Source organism: Leptodactylus fuscus, chromosome 9, assembly GCF_031893055.1.
Source record: "Leptodactylus fuscus isolate aLepFus1 chromosome 9, aLepFus1.hap2, whole genome shotgun sequence".
In the NCBI taxonomy this organism is placed as follows: domain Eukaryota; kingdom Metazoa; phylum Chordata; class Amphibia; order Anura; family Leptodactylidae; genus Leptodactylus; species Leptodactylus fuscus.
The window spans coordinates 78,427,963-78,453,153 of NC_134273.1; the positions used below are offsets into that span (position 1 = coordinate 78,427,963).

General features: G+C 44.8%; 1 protein-coding gene across 1 annotated transcript in view; it reads right to left on the minus strand.

Moving 5' to 3' along the window:
- LRIG1 (leucine rich repeats and immunoglobulin like domains 1) overlaps positions 1-13,410 on the minus strand; it is a 65,571-nt gene extending 52,161 nt beyond the window's left edge. The window contains exon 1 of the mRNA XM_075287491.1: positions 13,006-13,410. Coding sequence (XP_075143592.1) covers positions 13,006-13,190 — 185 coding nt within the window. The 5' untranslated portion in view covers positions 13,191-13,410. The remainder of the gene's footprint in view (positions 1-13,005) is intronic.
- Between the last annotated feature and the right edge of the window lie 11,781 nt (positions 13,411-25,191).

The window sequence follows — 25,191 nt, forward strand, 5'->3', positions numbered from 1 at the left end:
ATGGCCGCTGCCTGGCTCATCTGTATACATATGTAAATTGAATCATCTTTGACATGTCAAGTCTGAATTGCCATCAATGCATGGTAAGGGGTTTCTTCACATGAAATGAGGGTCTCAATAGAAAGTCAGGCCCACTCCGTGCCCCCTGCCGGGAGCCTCCGAGCGTGAAATTGTGTTGTGATTCTCCATTCCAGAATCCGCACCCCGGGTGTACAATGAATGCCGAAAGCACAGACCTCTGACTATTCTCACCGAGAGGGGGCCCCTGGGGGACACAAATGGGTTTCGGGAAGGAGAACCATTATTATTTTCTATAGACTTGGATCCTTTATCTAAGATATATTCATGAGCTCAGGGGCTCAGTAGGGACGGTGACATTAGTGAGGTAGAACGCACCTCGCGCCTCCACTGACCCTTACTTCGTTATATCCCAGTATTTTAAGAAAGACACCCAACTTTCCTAAGATACGTTCAGGTCGGCCTTCACGTTTACAGATTTTTGTTCCAAAAACGTAGGTAGTCTCATATGGGGGGCGCCAACGAGAACCAATTTTCAGTCTGAGATGACTGCATAACTAGGTAACAGGGCTCTGGGAAAGCTGGGTGATTGGTCGCCAGTATTGTATGGAAGAGACGGGGCGCATGAAAGTCACAGGTAAAAATAAAATACAATGGCTGAAAAAAAAAATTAAAATTATTTTTATTTTGAAATTTTGCAAAGAAAAATTTAGTTTTTCATTTAAAGGAATGCAAATAAAGGAGCCCCCCCCCCCATCCCAACTAGAGAGCGAAGTACAACACAAGTGATTCTGAGGAACAATGGGGGTCTTATATGGCCCTGGAGAGACTTCCTGCCCCCTGCCCACCCACCGAGCTTCAATGGAGGATCACAACAACTGTGCGCCATTAACATGACTGCCCAATGGCCTCCCACCCCCCACCAGACCTATAAATAGTCTTACAGCTGCCGCTCAGTAGTCTGGAAAAGCTGGGTGTAGTCAAATTTTACGTTTTGGCCAAATCTGGCGCAAATTCCACATATCCTATATACTCATGAGGCAGATTTCTTTGTAACGTAAAATTACGCCATATGTGAATCCGTCCGTTGTAAACGTATCCGATCCTATAGGGGGCAGAATATTCGTCACAGTCATTAGGTGCCCTCCCCGAGATCGGTACTTGGCGAGTGAATGATAATGGTGGCCATTTTATAAAGTCAATTTTCAATCAACTTTATTGACACAAAAAGATCCATCTACAACACGTTACATAGGATAGGGGGTAACTTGCTGATCAGTGGGGGTTCCACCTCCGGAACCCAGACGGGCCACAAGAACCCACCGCTCAAAATGGGGTGCAAAACATCTCGGTTCTTGGTGGGGGTCCACTTCGTACCACTTCGAGGCGCGCTTCCGACCCGTAATTTGTTGTGACCAGAATACCCCTTTATAAGTATCCAGCGCTCCCCCCTCCAGACGGATAGGGTTAATAGAATAAAACATACACAGACATAACTTCTTAGCGAATGTGATCCGCACTTTTGTTTGGCGTTTGTAAAAGGGGTTTAACCGTCTCGCAGCAGAGTAAACACCGGACATTAATACCCTGAGAATAAGACGAGCGGATTTAGATTCGCAGCCGTTGTGGTCTATGGGACAATTAGAGACGAGAAGGACTCGACTTACACACACAAAAAAAAAAAAGTCGTCATAAATCCACTAAAAAAAAAAACTACCAAGAACTTCCCACAAAGAAAATAATAAACCAACTCAATCCCTGCGGTCTGTAATGTGTAAAATGGAGCACCTGGCGCAACGTCCACATGAGGAGGCTCGGCCTGACACTCCAGGTGCTCACGTATAAACAATACCGCGCGGCGGCCTCGCACTTCTCATACGCCAGCATTGCACAATATTACACACTAGGGTTACAAATCCGGAGGACGCCTCGATTGCCTCACTGCAGCTGTACGCCGCCAAACACTGGGCTTAAAGCGGCCGTCCAGGAATAACAAAAACGGCATAAAATCAGAATATTATGGGATTTACATACATACTAGTGACCTGGCATCAATATTAGACTGGAGGGGTCCCCAATACCCAGGACCCCCCAGCGGTGGCACTACGATGAGTGACGGATTAGCTTCACATACCAGTGATGTCACGGTCATGTGCCCTGTTGGCAGCTCAGTCCCATTCGAGTGTACAGGGACAAGCTGCAATACCAAGCTTAAACACTATGCAATGGTGAGCAGCACTCATCCAAACACTGTAGTCGCTGCAAACAGCTCATCATGGGGGGGGGGGGGGGGGGGCGCGTTTCGGACCCCACCAATTGGATACCTAAGAATATAAAACTCCTAATAGACAATATATCTTATTTTCGGTCCCCCTTCCAAGGTGCTGGAAACCAGAACGACTCAGACAAATGGAACTCGTTTTTAGCCACATAAATTTTTGCAACAAAATTTGCCACGTGTGACTATTATCCCCTAAGGCGATCCCTTATTGGGAACTGTGAGCCCATGGACGAGAACGGTCCTCAGTCCCATCAATCACAGAGAAGAACTAGAGGGCCCAGGGGTCTCCGCGCATCTCTTTACCCCCTGGTTATCCTGGAATGAGGATCCGCCAATCACTTTCTTCGGCAATGCTAGCTAATTGTGGGGAGGGGGTTTGTAGTAGGGAGCGTACGACAATTCACAACCAATGTCAGGGTCCGTGCACAGGGCCATGCACCCTTCAGGGTCTACCCCGTATGGGAATCTGTCCCATGTGGACATACACTTAGGAGGGATTCACACTTGCCGTTTGGATGGTTTTGTTGCAGCCAAAATCTGTACACAACCCCACAGACCAGGCAACAGGACTTCACACTGCACAGGCCCAGAAACCGTAAAATTCCCAGGCTCCCTGACGGCCATAAAACAGTTAAATTCTTCACACTTCGGACAACACTTGACCATATCAAGGAAAACTGAAAGGTCATTCAGTAGCCTCTTATCAGTCTGCAGACAAAACTGTTTCCACTTGAGACAGGAGTGGAACAGAAGATAAGATAAGACAAATCTTCTCCAGTCTACAAGATTACAGAGAGTGACAGACGGGAGGGGCGGCGTGGGGGGAAAACAACCGAAATCTATGGACTGTGCCGGTCTACACTGACATGTCTGGTTCAGCTCTTTACGCCCTCGGGGAGAAAATCACCATAAAGATATTATTGTTATGATAAGTTATTATGAATTAAAGGGGTTGTCTGTCCGATCATTTAAAGGGTCAGAATGGCTTTAATAAATATTAATTCACTACAATATTATATTATTAATAAAATAATCCCTACCTACTAATACACGCTTCCCAGTTTCCTGCTGGTCTCTACTTCCCGTGATTGACTGAGCGATCATTTCCTGTGCGTCAAAAGGGAACAGGAAGTCGTGACACTAAGACACAGGAAGTGTCAGAACGGGATCGGTGGGTAAGTGTCCCTTTTTGTTTTACAGTATTTTGAAACTTTATTTAAAAAAAAAAATGGCACCACCCCTTTAAGATCTAATTCATTTGATATGAAGGATTTGCATAGTCGTAGATGGAAGAGGACGACTGGTAAACTCTACGCCATTTTGATACGTGTGCCCCATTGTGTTATACAACATGTGAGAAGCATTAGATGAGGGACGTTGCGGTAGAGCGGCCTCCTGCCCATTCCTGGGAGCAGCCGAGGCCTCACTTCCCTTCGCCTAACAGCAAATGCTTCATCACCGGCGCTGAGGACTATTTTGACAAGTGGAATTCACATATGGTGGACAAAAGATGCACATTAAGCCCCACCAGACCTGAGCTGCATAGAAATGGGTGATGGGGGCCCATCTGTATCCCGTATGCTGACGTACCACATGACTAATAGTCTGACCGCCAGGACTCACTTCTAACATGTGTATGTAAATCTCATACAAAGAATCTTAGACTACGTGTAACTTACTAAAGGTTCTAGGGCGAGCCATGGACACAAAACCATCAGATTTAGGAACCTTATCAGATTACCCTACGGGCCGGATGACCCTTGTTGGGTCAGAATAAGTAGGGTTAATCAATCAAAAAATATCCAATTCTTGTTCAATTTTATAGTACCAACGTATGGACTTGGGCTGGTCATATATATCAGACATGAGGGACAACCACCCTGGCAGGGTGGGGGGGGGGGGGGGGGGGTTGGTCTAATATGTATGTATGATGTGGTCAGTCTGGGCCATCACAGTCAAAACGCAGTTCTGAAACGATCCTATCAAGAATTCAACCTCTGTCCCCCTAAAAACTTGTAGCTTATTTTACTGGGGTAGGAGGGATCTGCAGCTGCAGACACTGGGAGCTCTATAGGCTTCAACAGACATTAGACTCCCGGGTTGTGTCAATACAAGTCGAATGTTGATGGAAACAATATTCTACATTGATATTTTGACTCACTGCTGCCTCCCTTCTATTGAAGGCCTATCCTTAGAAGAGGTCATCATTAATTGATCAGTGAGGGTCCAACATGCGGCCCCCCCAAACTGCAGCATTGGAAGCAACATCCTATGGCTAGTGCCTGCGCTAGGCTCCATTTTTGAACGGGGCCAAGCTACAAAAAGTTTATATGACCAATTACCACATGCCTTGCCGGATCAATCAGCTGATCTGTGACGGCCCTGAATGTCGGATCTAATATTGATGACCCACGTTACCAAAAAGTAATCCTAAAATATGAGCAAAATAAATAAATAAATTGGATTTAAACCTCAAAATTACTTTCTAGGAATTTGTGAAAAAAAATGTAAAAAAAATAAAAAAAAAAAATTTGTAAAATATTTGCTTCTCTTCCACTCCTGCCCCACACCGCAGGTCACTGACCTAATTTTGACTTTTTTTACGTTTAACAAATGACAGTTCAGAGTCTCGCCCTCCTCCCCCCCTCCTGTGCCTGGAACCTACATTTAGACAAGGTCACCAGAGGAAAGGCTATAATTAATTTTTTAGTAGGCCCCGAGGCAAATTATCCGTATTTTCACACTTTACACTGCGCTGCTGTCATTTTTCCACACAGCGCCGTTATTATGACTAGCACTTTCTGCCGCGGACGAGATTTTAATGGAAAGAAAGCCGACATGACCGGGAGTTAAACACGTCGCCTATTTACACACGCTCCTCACAGCCACCGAAACTGGAAAGACATGGGAACATTTGTCATTTTCCGAGCTGCTCCCCGGAGCCCTGAAAGATGGAAAAGGTCTAATGGATGTTGTTAGAGGAGGCTCAGTCTCACATTAATATTCACCCGAAAAGGAGTTTTCTGACAACTCACACATGGACGAAATTTGCACGCTGAATTTTTACACTGTCGACGTTATTTCTTTCGTGACTGAAAATTGCCACGAATACGGCACAAAATACCAAAAAATGCTGGAAACTGTGCAAGTCTAAGTCTACGTTCACATCCGCTCCGTCGGAGACTCCGTTGTCATGTCTGCCCAGGATAAACTTCTGCACAGTGGACTGGTTTCAGAGTCGACTGCCGAAACAACAGTGGACACCACTATAGTCTATGGCAGGGGTAGGCAACCTTCGGCACGCCAACTGTTGTATAACTACAACTCCCAGCATGCATACTTACTCTGCTGTTCTTGGAATTCCCATGGAAGTGAATGGCGCATGATGGGAGTTGGAGTTACAGCTGGAGTGCCTAAGGGTAAGTTCACGCGGGGTTTTTTGATCCGGAACCTGAGGAGGAGGCCACGTCAGGTTCTGGTCCAAAATACGGGTAGCTGCGACTGGATGCCGTAGCAGTCCACTGGCATCCAGTCACGCGCTCCGCTCCGGATTAGGCCCAAATGAATGGGCCTAGTCAGGAGGAAGGAGTGTCTTCAGGCGGATGTTGCGAGGCGACTCCGCCTGAAGAATGAGCAGGTCGCTTCTTTTTCCGAGAGCCGGAACAAACGGCTCCCAGAAAAAAGAACTGACCGGCTCCCATTGATTTCAATGGGAGCCGTCTTTTTGGTCAGGATTTTAAGGCGGAAATGGCCTCAAAATCCTGATCAAAAAACCCTGTGTGAACTTATCCTAAGGCAGATCCCCTATAATACATTGGAAACATGGCGGATGCCAAGAAGTGAGGTCTCCGTCTTCTGTCACTTCTGGGTATGGACAGATGTGAGCGGAATCACTTATAGATAAGCAAACGAGGAAATATCGAAAAACACAAAGCTCTAATTCTAAGAGTCAATAGCGTTTCGCTGGACTAGTCATAAAAGGGCCGCACTGAGCTTCGCCTTATCACTGTACCAATAATAGACTACAATAAAATACACGTGGGGACCAGCGGCCGCCGCCGCCAGGACGTCACCGGATACCCGGAGCTATAGTCCATGTCAGAAGATAAAACCCACAAAGTTTTGTGGATGTGTAAATTAGGGGTTATAGTGCGGAACCCTCCGTCTCTACAGGCCGCGGGTCGGTGCCGTATAGAAAGGCCTTATGAAGCAGGTCCTATGTATGCACCTGCGACACAGACCAATGTAGGGGATCTGTATACTGTATACTGGTCTTGTAGTGATATCATCTGGTGCGCAACAGCGCTTCTTTGGTCATATAGAGGAACTGCACCCCGTGGGAAAAAAAAAAAAAAACCTCGAGTCATGGAAAGAAAGATTTTAGTTCGGCTGTGCTCACATTTGCGCCATTCGGGACCACCAGGAGACCTGAATGATGAAGAGCCCTTCTGCTACGGCTGCGGTCACACTAGTGTTGTGATTCTGTCCCCCATTCTGCTTGACACGTTCAGATATCCTTTCATTGGGTCTGGTTGGGGAGGGGGGGGGACTCTGAAAACGGAACCCCAATCCACTTAAAAAGTGGTTAACCACAGACTATATAAGGGGGTCTGCTGGTTTCCGCCCCCCAAAAATATGGATTTTATTTTGCAAGCAGAATGAGGAGCGAAAACCGGACGCAGGTGTGAACCTAGCCTTTAAATATGCAGAGCCTGAAACGAGCAGGACTTTTCTCTCCGCTGATTTCGGGCAGAATCCCAGCGGACCTCAATATTGTCTATGAGGTCCTCGGGTTTCGGCAGGTAACTGCTTTTTAGGGTCAAGATTTTGAGGCTGGATCCGCCTCAACATCCTGACCAAAAAGACAGCTCTCATTGAAATCAATGGGGGCTGGTCAGTTATTTTCTCCGGGAGCAGATTGCTCTGGCTCCCGGAAAAAAGAAGCGACATGCTCATTCTTTGTTGCCTGAAGACACACTCACCTCCGGACTAGGCACATTCATTTGGGCCTAATCCGGAACGGAGTGCCTGACTGGATGCCAATGCACTGCACCGGCATCCAGTCGCAGCTACCCGTATTGTGGTCCGGAACCTGAGGCGGCCTCCGCCTCAGGTTCCAGATCCAAAAAACCCGTGTGAACTTATTCTTAAGCAGATAGGGTTTTGGTTTTTTGGATCCCCAAGCGTCGAACAGACCCCATAGACAACAGACTGTAATAGGGTCTGCTGCATAGTCGTAGCTACACTACACTAGAGCCAGCACATCCATATGTACGCCGCCATCATACAGTCCGCTGTCCTAACATTCCCATATAGTATGTGGGGAAAACATCACAAGGATTAAGGCTGCAAATAGGAAATGACCTACAAACATCCCACAGTACAGAGGCCGCCTATAACTACGTATAAAGGGAAGGTGCAGGTATAAGAACGTGTTATCACAGCACGACGCGTAAAGCTGGTTTTGCAAAATGTAAACATAAAAAAAAAAAAAATTAAAGTTTCAAAATTATTTCAAACTTCCCAAAACTTTGTGTCGGCTGACAAGACCCGCAGGAGGCATCGCTGGGTGCCAATTGGAAGCATGTGTCATGTGGTGAGGGGGCGCTCGCATTTATACAAACCCACTAAGCCCTCTAATAAAGTACGAGGAGATAACGCCGGCCCCAACCCCCCACCCCCCCCACCCCACCCCCCGTTATGGCCATAATAAAGAAACCACAAGGAGCCATTAAATAACGTCAGGAGGGGAATTCACTGCCGAACCACTAAGTAGAAGATTATCCATAGGGGAGGCCAAAAAATGGGAAGGGGGGGAGGGGGTCTCCTCCGTATAAAGCGTGGTCAAATAACTTTATCATACTATCAAAACAAATTACGCCGCAGGGGTTTCAAATAACTTTATTATTCTGACAAAAAAAAAAAAAAAGTTTTCCCCCAGTTATAAGGCGCTGTTCACGTCTGCGCATTTGTAATAGAAATCAATGAGCAGGATCGGATCTGTCCTACAACCAATATGGACCCGCGTACCCCGCTGACGTATAATGAGGTACGGAAGGGTGTAATGAGGTGGGCTATTCTGTGACGGAATCTGCAACGGATGTTCAACGCAAATGTGAACAAGCGTAACTTTATTCACTTTATTTTTATTTATTTATTTTTGAAATCTGCAGCTTTTCCTCAATCTCATTATCTTTGCTGGTACTGCACAAACTGAACGAGTCTATTAGGATCTCAGAACCAAATAGTAGCCGACCCTATGGACGTAGAATCCCGGTGCTTTCAAGGTTTTACATCAAATTCCTACAGGCCTTGCCTTATCTCATGGTCTTTATTATTTTATATGCAGATTTTTTTAGGTTTTAAAGGCCTTTTAACATGCTGAGGCCCCACATGGTGAACACGTAGCATTTTTTTGCTCCAGATTTTGCTTGGGTTTTTTTGGGGGGTTTTTTTGCTACATTTTTCTCCCCCCATTAAATCTATAGGGGATTTTTTATTTTTTTCTATATATACATTTTTTTTTTTTCCTATCAGTATGTCTTTGTAGAATGGGAGGAAATCCATACAAACACGGGGAGAACATACAAACTCCTTGCAGGATTCAAACCCAGGACTCCGGCGCTGCAAGGCTGCAGTGCTAACCACTGAGCCACTGTGTTGCCCTATCTATAGGAGATTTTTGAAATCCGCAGCTTTTCCTCAATCTCATTATCTTTGCTGGTACTGTGAATTTTTTTTCTACTTTTTACCCTAATTTGTTTTGGTTTTTTGTTAGTTTTTGCATGGGATTTTTATTTAAAAATATTTTTTATTATTTTTATTTTAAGTATGTGAATTTAGCCTAACAGCAAGAACTGCAATTTTAAGGCTGAAAACTCGTGTGCAGTTTTTGATGCACTTTTTGGGCACAACAAGAAGTCCTTACTTTTGTCATGGTTTGAGGTCGCTCCTTGGCTTTTCCTCGAAAAAAAAAAAAAAAAAAAAGGCATCAAAAACTGCACAAAAAACGCACATAATTTGAGTCTAATATGGGTCATCACTCAGCTTTCTCCGGAACAGATAGGCTGCTGTAATCATATGAATCATATGACAGATGCCGATGACTCAAGGACTTTTATCTACAGGTCAACTTTTTTGTTCATTTTAGGGGGAATATGCCCTTTTTGGATCCTATAACCGCATGAGTCAGACAACGGCTTGGAAAAGTTATAGAAGTAAAATTCATCGCCAAGAATAAATTTAGTTGCCGACCCCCTGACCCGTAAGACTTCCTCTTGTATTGTACGCCTCCTAGTCAATCATCTACTACCGCACAATATTACTAATAGCCCGTCGCTTTGTACAGGACAGTTAAAGGGCTATGACCTTTCCAAGGTATTAGAGCAGATTTACATGACAGTATTCCCGAGCAGGCCTCATGACTCCATGCTTTATGATTTCCACCTGTTAATTCGCTCTTTTATCACAAGGAACGATCAAAGCGGACATATAAAAAACGACAATGGTGCAACCTAGGTTTAACCCAGTGTGGACCGGATCGTGCGGGGTTCTAGTCACTAAGCAAGTTAGTGAGACGGCAAATGAGTAGATAGTATCGGAAATGGGGGAATTGTATATTATTTACGTCTTTTATAGGTTATCACACTGATCTCTAGGGTCATTTACCTGAACGGATCATGCACATTATAGCAGCGATACAAAGAGATGGCCGAGTAATAAACAAGATGAGCAATTAGGCCCCACATAGAAAAATTAATACATTTAAAAAAATCAATCAATAAATTTGCAAGATAAAATTGTATCTTGCAAAAGTTTTGACTTTCTCAACAAAAATACAGACACCTGACCGGTCCCAGGTCATCAACCTTTCCATATATTTCCTCATGTAGCAAATATTGAAATATCACATTAGGTTAGTTTTTGCAATGTTTTCTGTAATCCCTACCCCTGTTATGTTCTCACATGGGAGATCTATCCATTTATCTATCTATCTCCTATCTATCTATCTCCTATCTATCTATCTATCTATCTATCTATCTATCTATCTCCTATCTATCTATCTATCTATCTATCTATCTATCTATCTATCCCTACGACAGCAGAAGGCAGTCAACATCCACCTTCCAGATCCCAGCAGATTCCCCCATGGACACATCTTGTCTTATCTTACAATTACATTGGGACTAATAGTTATGATAAGAGCCTGTAGGGGCGATTTCACACAGGCAGGTTATGATCAGTTTCTAATGCAGTTTCCAAAATCAAGTATGGATTATAAAGGAAGAGAAAGTATTAAAGGACAGATAATAAACCACTTTTTTTTATTCACTTTCTGTTTTGGTTTCAAAAACTGCATAAAAATGGGGCAACACGATGGCTCAGTGGTTTGCACTGCAGCGCTGGAGTCCTGGGTTCGAATCCCGCCAGGAACAACATCTGCAAGGAGCTTGTATGTTCTCCCCGTGTTTGCGTGGATTTCCTCCCATTCTACAAAGACTTACTGATAGGAAATAAATGTACATTGTGATCCCTATATGGGGCTCACAATCTACATAAAAAATACTGCATTAAAAAAACCCTGATTAAAATCTGCCCGTGTGACTATACCCAAATATAAATAAACAAGTTAATAAAGGAAGGAAATTGACTAATATTTTGGGTAACAATACAAATAAACCTATGGGGTTTTTTTTCCCAAATATTTTTTGTTTTATTGATTTATTTTTGATACAAAGCTAACATATCCCACAGGGCTGTACATAAACTAAATCGCTCACATCGGGGCCCTGTCTTCCTTTAGAAGCCCCTTCCAAAGTGACAATTGCAACTTTTTAAGAAGTTTGACAAGACGTCTATAGGTAAAGAGGCCTAAAAAGTTGCTCAGGCCCGGGTCACATCTGTATTTGGGCACTTTTCATGCGGAAACCACACGGACCCCATTATAGTCTATGGGGTCCGCGGGTTTCCTTAGGTAACCGCTTTTTGCGGACTCCCCGAACGGAAACCTTAATGCAGATGTGAATCGGGCCTAACACAGATTTAGTAAAATGAAAAGTTGCTACCTCGGCATGTATCCAGCTTTGTATCTATACAGATATGATGAGTCTTATACAACGTAGCCGAATGTAACACAGCTCATACCGGTAAATGCACAAGCCGTCGAGCCTCTGTTCCCCCAAAAAACTTTCACCGTAGCAAGCACAACAACAGAAGCCTCGCACTACAGTAAGTGACTCTACGCAGACGCCGACCATAAAATCCTATCAGCAATAATTCATCGGCCTGTAATTTGCATCATGTGTTTTCCCAAGATTCGGAGATGTAAAATCCGACCTGAAAACATGGATTATATTAGAGCGATATTTTAGATGTACACAAAGGATTGCTTGGCAGATTTCCCGACGCTGCACACACCTGGCGCAGGGGTAAGTAATAATAATAATGGGAATATTACAACAGTGTATACACCAGGGTACGCCTTCCCCCATCTGTATACAACCCGTATAAATCACAGCCACGGCTAAGGGATATGGAATCGTTTCACAGGGAGATTTATTTTCTATGACATATAAATCGGAGATTCCAACCGGTTGGGCCCGGGCTGTTGCAAAACTACAACTCTCAGCATGACCTGACAACCCAAGCCGCGTTGTGAAACTACAAGTCCCAGCAATCCCTGACAACTGAGAACATATAAGCCAGTTGGTCTCGGACTGTCACAGAACTACAACTCCCAGCATGTTTTGTTGCAAAATGATGCCTTGCCTACCGAAGGAGGTTTTCGATAAGACATAAACCATTGGTTTCCAACCATTTCGTCCAAGGCTGCTGCAAAACTACAACTCCCAGCATGCCGTGACAGCCAAAAAGTGTGTTTTCTAGGACAGAGTCTCAGCTGTCGCAAAACTTTCAGCATGTCCCGCTGCAAAACTACAACTCCCAGCATGCCCGACAGCTGAAGGCTATTTTCTACGACGAGTAAACCAGCGATCGCAACGGCTTGGCCTCGAGCTGTTGCAGAACTACAACTTTCAGGATGCCCTGCAGCACAACTACAACTCCCAGCATGCCATGACAGTTTGGCAACTCCTTGGAGAGGTTGTCAGGACATGATGGGAGTTGTAACTTTGGAACTCTTGTATAGATAAGGCTGTCGGTGCATGCTGGTAGTTGCAGTTCTCCAGATAGACAAGGCTCTCCGTGTAGGCTAAGGGTTGTAGACTCTCAATTTCTAAAGACCAACAGTTTGAAGAAGCGGCCGGAGGATGCTGGGAGTTGTAGTTCACATCTCACAGGGATCCATCAGTAGATGAGACTGTCAGGGCATGCTGGGAGTTGTAGTTTTGGACATCCAGATTGCACACATTGGAGATGGCTGATATACATGCAAACAGTTCCAGATCGCACACATTAGCGATCATTGATATACAGGGAATATACAGAACATGTGACAATGCAGAGTAAAATTCCTTTAATCCGACATTATTTTCTGATAATCCACAAATGCAAAAAAATTTAAGTTTTTTTTAAAAGTAGAAGATAATTACTAATCACCAGCCTGATTTATACGTTATAGCCATGGGATAATCCAGAATACGTGATACTCCAGCACTTTGATCCAGATTAAAGGAATTTTACAACATAAACATGACATGCAGGCATAGCACACATGTTGATGATGGGAGTTAACTGGCACAACTTACAGGTGGGTTGCCCCTGCTGGCAGGTCAGTGGGCACCTCTGTGAGCCCCAGGTTGCTGCAATCTACCAGATCCCCAGTGCAGGTGCACCTGGAGGGACAGGGGGTCCTGGATGCCAGGCAACAGCCCAGATGAAGCAGAAGCAGAGGAAGGCAGAGCTCCAGGATCCGTCCTGCCCTGGGCTGCATGTTATAATCCACACTGTAGTTATCAAAGCCGCTAGTCGGGGAGTGATCGCTGCCAATGCTGCTGGTGGGTTACACCGATCCTTCCATGAGATCACAGATCGGCGGGGTGATCCTCCTTAAAGGGCTGCTCCTATGTCCGGGGTAGGTCGGGGTGCCAATCCTTATAGTTCCAGGGCAGTGAGGCTCCGGGCAGCAGCAGCGCTCTCACTCCCGCTCTGATCCCCCCGCACACAGCTCTGCTCGGCTCCCTGGCCAGGACTGCTGGGCTGCAATTGGCCGAGTATCCCGCGCTCTGATTGGTCCTCGCACCCTCAGCGTCATTGGCGGCCGTGTCGAGGCTTCTGATTGGCCGGTGACATCCCCCTTCGCACCCTCATTCTTTTCTTACACTTGTAACTTTGCAACTTTTGATTTTGTCGGACTGTTGGCTGCGGGCGGCGGTGAGAGCGCAGTGTGAGGAGCAGACGGTGCGCGGCGCGCTAGGGTTGGCGTTAGCTCTGCGCAAGTTATTGTATAGTTGGTTGATAAATCACATCGTGATGGATGTAGAGAGATTAGTGCAGTTACCAGGAGCAACCGGAGCCCGGCAGAGGCGACTTCAAAAATGAAACAGTGTCGTGATTTACGACTTAGCACAGAGCAGCCAATCAGATTTCATCTCACATTAATGTGGGGACATGCAAGCGGTGTTCTGATTGGTGTCTCAAAAGTTGCACATAGCATCCAATCAGGTTTAGGCTCTCGTTTCTGAGAGGAAATGAAAGCAGTGTTCTGATTGGAAGAGTTGTCACATGGTTAGCTTTAGCACCCAATCGGATTTCTACACTCATTTCTGAGAGGAAATGAAAGCAGTGTTCTGATTGGAAGAGTTGTCACATGGTTAGCTTTAGCACCCAATCGGATTTCTACACTCATTTCTGAGAGGAAATGAAAGCAGTGTTCTGATTGGAAGAGTTGTCACATGGTTATCTATAGCACCCAATCGGATTGCTACACTCATTTCTGAGAGGAAATGAAAGCAGTGTTCTGATTGGAAGAGTTGTCACATGTTTAGCTATAACATCCAATCGGATTTCTACACTCATTTCTAAGAGGAAATGAAAGCAGTATTCTGATTGGAAGAGTTGTCACATGGTTATCTATAACATCCAATCGGATTTCTACACTCATTTCTAATGGAAATGAAAGCAGTGTCCTGATTGGAGGAAGCATCACAAATGTAACCTATGGCATCCAATCAGATTCCTGCTTTAAATACAAGCAGTGTCCTGATTGGTGATGATCCTCACATGTCCACCAATCACCGCTGATTTGTTTCACAGGCGCTGTAAATGAAATAAAAATGTGACATTTCATTAGTTTCTATGGGAAATGCAGTGCAAAGAGTCTTGTGCTGCAGGTTGTGATCACGGCATGTCTCTTATTGCTGCCTGTCCAGCTGCCAAGGAATCGCGGCTAAACTCTGTGTCAAATCCCAGGACCCCTACGGCTGTTTTATCAAAGAGTTTTCCTGAAATCGCTGCTTTTCCGCTACAGATTTTTTTTCCTGCAGTGTGTGGATGAGATTAGCCCAAATCCCATCCACTTTGCCGGTACTGTAAAATGCAGTGTTTTTGAAATGAGTTGTCCCGGCCTAAGGCTGAGTCTCCACATTGAGGAAATACAGCTTTTTTTGTTGCAGATTTTGCTGTGTTTTTATGAACCAAAGCCAGGAATGGCTACAAAAGGATTGTGACATGTATAGGACGTTCTTATACTTCTCCCTTCTGCTCAATCCACTCCTGGTTTAGGCTCAAAAATCTGCAACAAAAAAAAGATGTGTTTCCTCAATGTGGGGCCACAGCCACACAGTTTTTTGGCGCTGATTTTGACGCTGAATCCGATTCTGACACGGATTCAGTGTCAAAATCAGCACTAAAATTCTCTATGTGTATGGACCCTTAGGGTATGTTCAGCCGGAGGAATTTGGGCAGATTCTGTTTCAAAATCAACTCCAAATTCTGTTCTGAATCTGCTTCCCGTTGTATTCAGTGAGAGGGAAAGCGGGATATGGAACAGATAAGCAGTTTTGCTGCAGAAACCGCACCGTAAGACACTGCTGGTTAACCCTTTCCATCTGAGCTTGATCAGCGATAAAAGCAATGGTGGAAAGCCAGAGGGGCCAAAAAGTGGAGAGGAATTAGAGGCAACGGTCCACCTCAAACTCCTTCACTTTGCACCGTGTGAACATACTGTTATAGTTCATGCATAATTTACCCAATTCTTTCCCGCACAGCTTCAGCCTCTCCTGACTCCTCCTCTTTCCTTTTCCAGGCCTACTGTTCTTCCCATCATCTCCTTGGTTCCCAGCTGGACTACTGCCACCCATTGCTATATGTCCTTTCCACACCACCCATTTTTGATTTGCATTAAAATGTCTATTTTGTTGGAGGTGAAGCAGCAGTGCCCCGGACATGACTTGTGCTCCTTCCTTCTATATAGCTCCTGATAGATTCTTCTTTTCTTCCACATGAAATGGGGTCCGTGTGGTTTCTTAGCTAACCGCTTTTCAATGCGTATAGGTTTGCGTTCGGGGGGTCCATAAGCAGACTTCCCGAACGGAATACCCAACTCATCGGTAACTTCTGATGCCGTCGTCTACACTGACACATCCTGTTGTAGAGAATCGCTTGCATTATTTCCCCCTATATCAATAACGGTTTTACAGGAGGCGAATGTAACATCTTGGTGTACATCTGCTCGTAACACATGAGGGCCAGGACACTACCACGATTGTGCACACTCCACTGTCCAGCTGCACGCAACACGCAGACAAGAGGCTGCATCCTCCCCTCAAGGGTTTTCAGGTCATTTGGAAGCTGTCATGCATTGAACCAATCTCCTTATTTCAAAGGGAACAGACTTTCTGATGGAAGGCCAGCTCTCTGAAGTCTGACAGTGTGCTCTTTGTTGTGGGGGGCTCTCTGTGAGTCGGGCTGTACACAGGTGGGCTAGGGAAATGGCCACTCATCACCCGGTAACCTCGGGGTGTTTAACTCTTAAAGAGGACCCGTCACTTTCCTGTTTTGGGCTGCAAGCACTCTGGTTTTTGTTTTTATTAATATAGATTTTCAGGTCTCTTGTATACGATGGTGACGTTTTTGACGGATCCAATGGCCAATCAAACAGACCGTTTTGCATCCGTTCTGTTTTTGATGTCTTGTACAAGGTCCCTTTATGTTAGGTTATGCATTTTCCCAAGTGGGTCTTGGACTCAGGAGATGCAGCTCATAAACCCTCACTATGCTGCCCTGAAGCTGGGCCGATCTCCTTGCAGTCTGCAAACGGGAACATTCTATAAAGCCCTACAGAAATAATGTCGTATTCCCACATTTGCAAAAACATCAAGCAATGACCGATCTTTTGGTGACTTTTCATGGTAACATTTACTTGCATTAGTGCAGGTGTCACAAGGGTGACATGGAAATCTTCTGGTGGGCAAAAGAGGAGTTATGGCCAGAATCACCATGTGAACTTGAACACCGCTACAGATCTTAGTTAGAAGCCCTATGTTGCAGAAAAGCTGCAGATTTTGCTGCAGTTTTTTTAGCTTAAGCCAACAGTGGGCTATTTTCATAGGGAATGGGAAATCTAAAGGAAATACTTGTACTTCTCCCTTCTGCTCAATTCATTCCTGACTTTAGACTAAGGCCTCGTTCATATCTGCGTTTGTATTGCGTTCAGGAGAATCCACATGGGGACCCCCCCGAACGGAATACCGAACGCATTTGCAAGCACTGTACAGTGAAAGCCCACGGACCCCATAGACTATAATGGTATCCATGTGCTTGACACCCATGAATCATGTGGACAGGAAAGTAGATGGTGAACTACCCGCTTGTCCGATGTTCCCTGTGGAGATCTGGCGGCAATCACACGGACCCCATTAAAGTGGGGTCCATGTTCTTTCACTGCACAGCACTTGCAAATGTGTTTGGTATTCCTTTTGGGGAGTCCCCATGCGGACTCCCCTGAACGGAATACAAATGCAGATGTGAACGAAGGGTAAGGCTGAAGCCCCACATTGCAAAAATGCAGCTGCAAAAAGTTGCATTTTTAAGTACCTGCAGAGTAGATGGGATTCTGGCTAATTTTATCCACACATTGCAGAAAAATATCCGCAGCAGAAATGCTTTGCTATCAAAAATTGGTGCATTTTTGGAAATCTCACCATGTCAATTACACCTACGGGAACGCTGGAGGTTTCCGTTTAGGCATCATAGAAGCAAATAGTCTGCAGACTTTCTGTGAAAAATGCTATGAAAAAAAAACAATGTGTTTCCGCCATGGTCTTCTCTGCAGGGTTTTTCGGCAGTAGCTTGGTACATGGGGCCTCAGCCTTATGATGCCTATACACATTAGATTAACATCTCTGCTGGGGTTGAGCTGATCTTATGATTTCAGGATAGTTTTTAAAATCCAATTTTTGATCATTTTCCAGCCGATCACGATTATGAAATTTGCTCAATCGCCGATCGGGATCCGATCTTTCCTGATCCCTCATCCCTACTCATGATATATACGTGAATAGCGTTGAGCCGATCTTGAGATAACCTCCGACCTCGATCCCACCGGAAAAGACCGGGATCGGAATTCCAATTTACTCGATCGCCGATCGGAATCCGATCTTTTCCAATCCCGATCGCTCAACCCTAATCTCTACCCAACCATTTCTACCCAGTTTGCAGATTTGGAGGGAATTTGGATTGCTGAATTTTACATGCTTGATCTTTTTGTTCCTGGAGTGGTCAGCTTACTCCCCTCTCCCCGTTCAGAACCCGTGCATTCTAGGCTGAGCATACATGTGTATGAAGGAGGGCTGAAGGAATAGCTTCCCCATTGATCCAAATATACAGTAGGTCGTCATTATCTAACTCCTGGAAAATCCCTTTAAGCCTTCTTATACAAAAGACTGAACCTCCCCCCCCCCCCCCCCAACTAGGACATTTTGTCCCTATTGACTATTAATATCTGTGTAGATACAAACACCCGCTAGTCCAGTTATACGGCCGATATATTGTATTTTACTTGGTTCCATATTTAGCCTGAGCTCTATAAACAGCTTCCCTTACATGTTGTCACTTGATCTGTCACGTGGGATCGCACTCCTGCTGAAGTCATTCACACCTTGCAGTACAGTAGCCGCGCTCTGGATATGTCACATTCTGCCTTCTCGCTTTTCTAATAAAAATGTAACAATTTGCAAATTATTTTTTGTCACCTTCAGTCGCCCCCATAGATCCCGCATACATTACTTTATATCTATGATTAGATTGTATTACTCGACTATCACAAGTTACTTGTTATCTTCTGTTTTAAAGGGAATCTATCAGATCCAAAATGTCTTGCAATCCAGTAATAGCGCCTTTTAATGGGAGCAAAACTACACCTTTGTGGCCGTAAAGCAATGAAACAAAGTAGAGATAATCATCTTTATATGGATGTGCAATTTAGCCTGCAAGTGCACTGGGGGCGGGGCCTGATTTGTCAGCTTTGTCTACAGATAGCCACAAGGGCTCCTGAGCTGCTCTAGAATCACTTCCCAGCTCTACCCCTTTAGCCGCTATTGATATTTTCAGGTTCTGCCTGCAGTATGACTTTCTGGAGACAAATCAGACCCCGCCCCCAGTGCACTTGCAGACTGATATGGATTCATACTGTCGGGGCATTGGAGGGGGAGGGTTAAAGGGGTTTTCCAAGACGTATTAATTGATGAACTGTTCTTAGGATAGGTCCTCAATTGAAGATGAGTGGAGGTCCACAGCAGGGATTGACTGTCTGAATCTTTGTCATATCACATTCATCAGTCACATGGCCTGATCGCAGCTCAGTCCCATTCAAGTAAATGGACTGAGTTGCAATACCAAGTACAACCACTATTCCAATGTACAGTGCTGTGCTTAGTAAGAACAGAAGAGGCCATAGTGCTCACCTAAACACTGCAGCTTCCTCAGATGGCTGATCAGCTAGGGGGCCCAGGTTTTGGATTCCCACCAAGGATGACCAATCCTAAGGAAGGGACATAGTTATTAAGCCTAGACCTTCCCATACCCCCATGCTCAGTCTCACTGTCAGTGAAAGACGGTGAAAAAAAAAAAAACCAAAACATTAATTTGAAAAACTAAAATTGTAAAATAAAACATAAAAGGAGACAAAAAATTGAATTCCCAGAAGAATTTGATATTTTCAAGTCTTGCAAGTTTACTCCTCACAGAACAGACCTGATACAAGAACAAGGATCAGTCCGATCTGCTGCTTTCTCCGCTTGCGTCGCCTGCACAGCCTATACTTTCTTCACACTCTCAGCATTTGCTCACAGGGGGATTTTTTACGTCTATATATTTTTCCCACCGCAGCGACTTGGGGTTTAATCACAACGTATGAAGTGTCGCAGCAGACAGACACGAGACGTTTGTTATGGTAGGAAGGAAAGAGGCAACGAGAACCCTTCACCATACAGTGCGTAATAAAGAAAACACCAAGCTGCCTCTGGGCGGATCTGCCGGTTTCTAGGGAATTCAGCACCTGCCCTTCTAAAAAAGCAAAAACATGACATAACTGCAGGGGATTCTGGGTAGACACGCAGAATAAAAAAATGTCTGTGTGTTCTTTATAAGCAGGAATGTAAATAACATTAGAGCATTGATGTTTTTGTATATTTCCAAGTATAGAGGGAAGGAATTGAAGGGGTTCTCCAGGTCTATGATATTGATCACCTGTCCCTTAGGATAGTTCGTCAATATGTGATCGACGGATCTGATCCCTGGAACCCCCACAGATCAGCTGCTTACCAAGCACAGTGCCGTACATTGTATAGTGACCGTGTATGGTATTGCAGCTCAGCCCCATTTGTGTAAATGGGACTGAACTTCATGGTCATGTGATGTATGGACATGATATCACTAATCATTAATGGTCATCATTATCCCTGAAAACCCCTTTTTAGGCGAAAGCCCCACATAGTGAAATGTAACAAAAAAATCAATGGGAGCCGCTCAGGTCTTTTTTTCCGGGAGCTGTTTCTTCCGGCTCCTGGAAAAAAGAAGCGAGATGCTCATTCTTCAGGCCGTTTCGACTCGCGATTCGGCCTGAAGACACTCCCTCCTCCGGACTAGGCCCATTCATTGGGCCTAATCCGGAGCGGAGTGCGTGGCTGGATGCCGGTGCAGTGCACCGGTTTTCAGTCGCGGCTATCCGGTTTTTGGTCTGGAAACTGAGGCGGCCTCCGGACTAAAATACAGGTAGCATTGACTGGTTGCTGGTGCACTGCACCAGCATCCAGTCACGCACTCCACTCCAGATTAAGCCCAAATGGATGGGCCTAGTTGAGAGGGAGTGTCTACAGGCGATGTCGCAAGGCGAATCCGCCTGAAAGAATGAGCATGTCACTTATTTTTCCAGGAGCTTGAACAAATGGCTCCTGGAAAAAAGACCTGAGCGGCTCTCATTGATTTCAATGGGAGCCATCTTTTTGGTCAGGGTTTTGAGGCAGATACAGCCTCAAAATCCTGACCAAAAAACCCCGTGTGAACTTACCCTTAGGCCTCCTTGTGAATGGAGTTTGATTGCGCATCTCGGGTGGTTTGTCTGCCAGAAGTCTACACCCTCAGTGACCAGAAATATGTAACGCTCCATTCACTTCTATGGGGCTGCCAGGACTGTAATCTCCATCAGTACCCACAGCCCCATAGAAGTCAATAGAGCACTACATATTTCTGGTCACTGAGGGGGGAGAAGTAATGTTACATATGGTTGTCTCTGTATCCCACCAGCCCATACACTCAGGTGGTCTTCCATAGAAGAGTAGCTTTACAGTGATACCCCAGTTTAGGTGTCGTCTCTGGTCAAAGTCTAGGAGTCTGTTCTCAGCTGTCATGGCAGATGTCTGCTCGCTCGGGGCATTTGTAAGAGGGGAGCCTAGTGTACTAAGACCCCAAAAATAAGAATAACTTAGATATAGTTAATCCCTGTCACCATAGGATATGACTCCACATCACCAGTCGGCACGAGGCACCAATAACAACTGAAATCTACCTTAGCCCCTAACTGGTGTAGACTTTAGCTTGTGGCATAGACCACCAAACTATTAAGAGGAGTGCGCCGCCAAGTAATTGTGCTATATCTAATACCCACAGGGCATGTATAACGACTAGTGGATGGGTCTTAGTAAATTCCCCCACTGATTCAGTGGGTTTGTCTTCTGCTGTCGAAACCAAGATTTTCATTACCGTTGAATTCTCTGGTGGGCTTGTCCTATCCCGTTCATGGTATCCATAAAGTGCATCGATTCCAATGTGAAAGGGAACTGGGATTTATACTGTGTGCATAGCAGAAAACCAAGGTATCAGTGATTAAGTGTCTAGGGCACCCAATGGGTTTGGGTCTGCTCATCTGCTCTTCGACCTACATATTTGGGCTCATGCTGGAATACCTGGTGTTCCTGACTACCCTGTTCCAGATGACTGAATGTTTTTGCGCATTTCAGACCTCACAAGACCCTTGTGCCTTTGTTGATAGTGAACATTCCTCTTTTGTTATGTATTAGAATAGATCCTATTTGCTTTCTCCGGCGGTGGAACCCTACATGTCATAACAGGAGACGTACAACTACAGGAGACGTACAACTACAGGAGACGTACATCTACACCACCAGCATAGGTGTCAAGCGTCTTCCAAATCTACTGTAAACAAATTCAGGTCACTTACCCGGGCACAGATTTCTCCAGCACAAATAAAGTATGTAATCCCTCAGCTATGTTAGGAGGAGGAGGAATGGATCGATGTATAAGACACGCGTTGCAAGTGGCGGCGCTATTATCAAAGAATTTCTAATTGAGCTTTGTAACGTGCCATGAATCCAAATGTTATCCTTAAATGATTACAATCTTGTCCATATCATGTTCCCTGTGTGACAAGAGAAGACATCTTTCCATTCACATTGGCCATTCCCATAGCTCCAATAGCAGAGCTGTGCACATGGGCTGCCATTCATACTTCACCTGCATGGGGTGGCCGGCAGTCATTTCACCAACTGAGTCAAGGACGCCTGTTCTTCTCCTAGGCGCAGGTCCCTGAGATGCCAATTATGGTATACCTTGTGAATGTAACATAAATGTCCATATTAGGAATACCTCTTGAACGTGTTCTTTTGCAAATGTTCCAATGATATGGATATTACAGGCGTCTTGGTCTTGTAATCTGAGCGAGAACCTGACAGTATGTGTTCATTTTTTTCTACAGCACCCCTAGAGACAAAAAAAAAAATATTACACAATTTCCACTAATATCAATGGGCTGTCCATATAATGCATGGTTGTGCCAAGTCTTCCATGTATCAGTGTTGGGTGATAACCAAGATGGCAGCCATTGTAGTCCTCACAGTAGATGTGTGATAACCAAGATGGTAGCGATTATAGTCCCCACAATGGATGGGTGATATCCAAGATGGTAGCCATTGTAGTCTTCACAGTAGATGCGTGGTAACCACGATGATCGTAGCCATTATAGTCCCCATAGTGGATGGGTGATAACCAAGATGGTAGCCATTGTAGTCCTCACAGTAGATAAATGGTCACCAAGATGGTGACCATTACAATCCCCACAATGGATGGGTGATAACTAGAGATGAGCGAGTAGTATTCGATCGAGTAGGTATTTGATCAAATACTACGGTATTCGAAATATTCGTACTCGATTGAATCCTACTAGGTATTCGCAGTAAATATTCGATTCAGAGCGAGCATTGATTGGCCGAATGCTATTGGCATTCGGCCAATCAACGCTGGTTCTGGAGCAGGCTCATCCTTGCTAGTCAGGAAAACTGGCAGGTTGCTGTTACGAGGGAGCTTACTTTTTCTCATAGGAATGAATCGACCAGCGTTGATTTGCCAGTGTACAGCATTCGGCCAATCAACACTGGTTCTGCCGGAGGCTCGTCTGTGAGGAGGTGAAGTCTAAAATTGGACCACAATGGAGACTGCTGTGGTCTGATCTGATTGTGCTGATAAAAAGTAAGCTCCCTTGTAACAGCAATCTGCCAGCTCTCCTGACTAGCAAGGACGAGCCTGCGGCAAATCAACGCTAGTTCTGCAGCAGGCTCGTCCTTGCTAGTCAGGAGAGCTGGCAGCTTGCTGTTACGAGGGAGCTTACTTTTTATCTGCGCAACTGCAAGTGCTATGCAGTTAAAGCGCACGGTCCCCATAGACTATAATGGGGTCCGTGCGCTTTAACTGCACAACGCTCCTCCTAAACACTCTCCTGCCGCTACTCATGGACTTGGTGACTTTACTTTAGTCAAATAGTGGTTTCCCCTGAAACGAGCATTTTTTCCCATAGACTATAATGAGATTTGATATTTGATCGAGTAGTCAAATATTGAGGCTCTACTCGAAACGAATATTGAATCTCGAATATTTCACTGTTCACTCATCTCTAGTGATAACCAAGATGTAGCCATTATAGTCCTCACAGTGGATAGGTGGTAACTTGCCTATCAAGTTTACTTCTATAACTGCTGATACGTCACCACTCCCATATAACTTAGTTTGCCATTTAGGACTTTTGTCTTTCCTTAGTTTATTTTATTACTAGTTATTTTTGTTAAATTAAAGTTTTGCAAAAAGCTGCAAAAACCTGTACACATCACACACAGCCGAATCCGATAGCAGCGAGCGCCCACCTTGCTAAGGTTGAGCTGTTCGTTTGATCAAAGTAGGTGGAATCCAATCCTGCATTTAGGATAACTAGCGCTTTCTCTAATTGTAGGGGTCTTTGATGTAAAGCTCATTTGGAGGATAAGGTGTTATTTCATCTGTATTGTAGCTGATGGTTTGTGTATGTAATCAAATCCAAGAAGAAGGGCCTATTATGTAAGTGCCATTCATTGCAGTAGGTGTCTGTACCCGTCAGTCCAGTTGTATCTCCATTGTATTTATTTACTCTAGATGTGATTGCTCAGGGCATTGGCTATACCACCCAACACAAAGTCAACTGAGGGCAAGACAACCAACCGAGAGACAATATCTTATGTTTATTCATGTGAGCACATTATGCAATATGGAAATGATGGGCAGAGAGAACGTCAGGAACATTTGGGTAAACTTTTTGTATATTATAGATACATTTTTGCCATGGGTTTTGACGAAAATTGCTCATGTTTCTTATCTTTTGGACCATCAGAACCAACTTCTCAGTGGCATGGTGGGCATAGTGAATTTTCTGAAAGTAGTAGCCAACATTGATAAGCAGTTGTTTGGGGTATCTACAGAATAATGTGAAGTTTTACATAGTTGCTCCCCCTATAGGTACCCCAAGCCTAAGATTTTTTACCATGAAGAAAATGTATTGGTATTTTTATTATTGGGTTGATTTTCACCCACTGTATTCCATGTATGGGGCTTCCTTAATTTCAACATGGCGGATCCCAGTGGCTTAATCCCGTCTCCTATCTGAGAACACGTGCATACTTGGCAAATCTGAGAGTGTGTGTATGTTCCTTGGGGTTCAGGAGAAATAGTTGTTGGCCCGACAAGCATTTAGCCATCAGCTAGTAAAGGTCCATGGATACCTTAACACATATAGATGAGTCCAACCTTGTGGACCTCCACCTTTCAGAATCTGGGTGTATTTTCATCAGTTTCTGTAACTTCCATAGACTTAATCAACAAAACCTTAATGCATGGCCATCTCTTCATTCAGTCTGAGCCTGGATGTAGCGTCCAATTGCAAAATAGGGGTCCTCCCTAATGGCCACCATGACAGAGGTGGAACTGGTTCACCACCTAATGTATATGTGGGGCTCCTTTTCCCCTGACAGTAAGATGTGATAGGTAGAGATCAGGTTGTTGTGTTTCAACATACCCAATCCTTTTGTAGTTGGGAGGATACGCTGCCACCGGAAAACACTTGCATGGTCAGTCAATCTAATGAAGGGAGACAGAGATGAAGGGGGTCAGGAGAGATA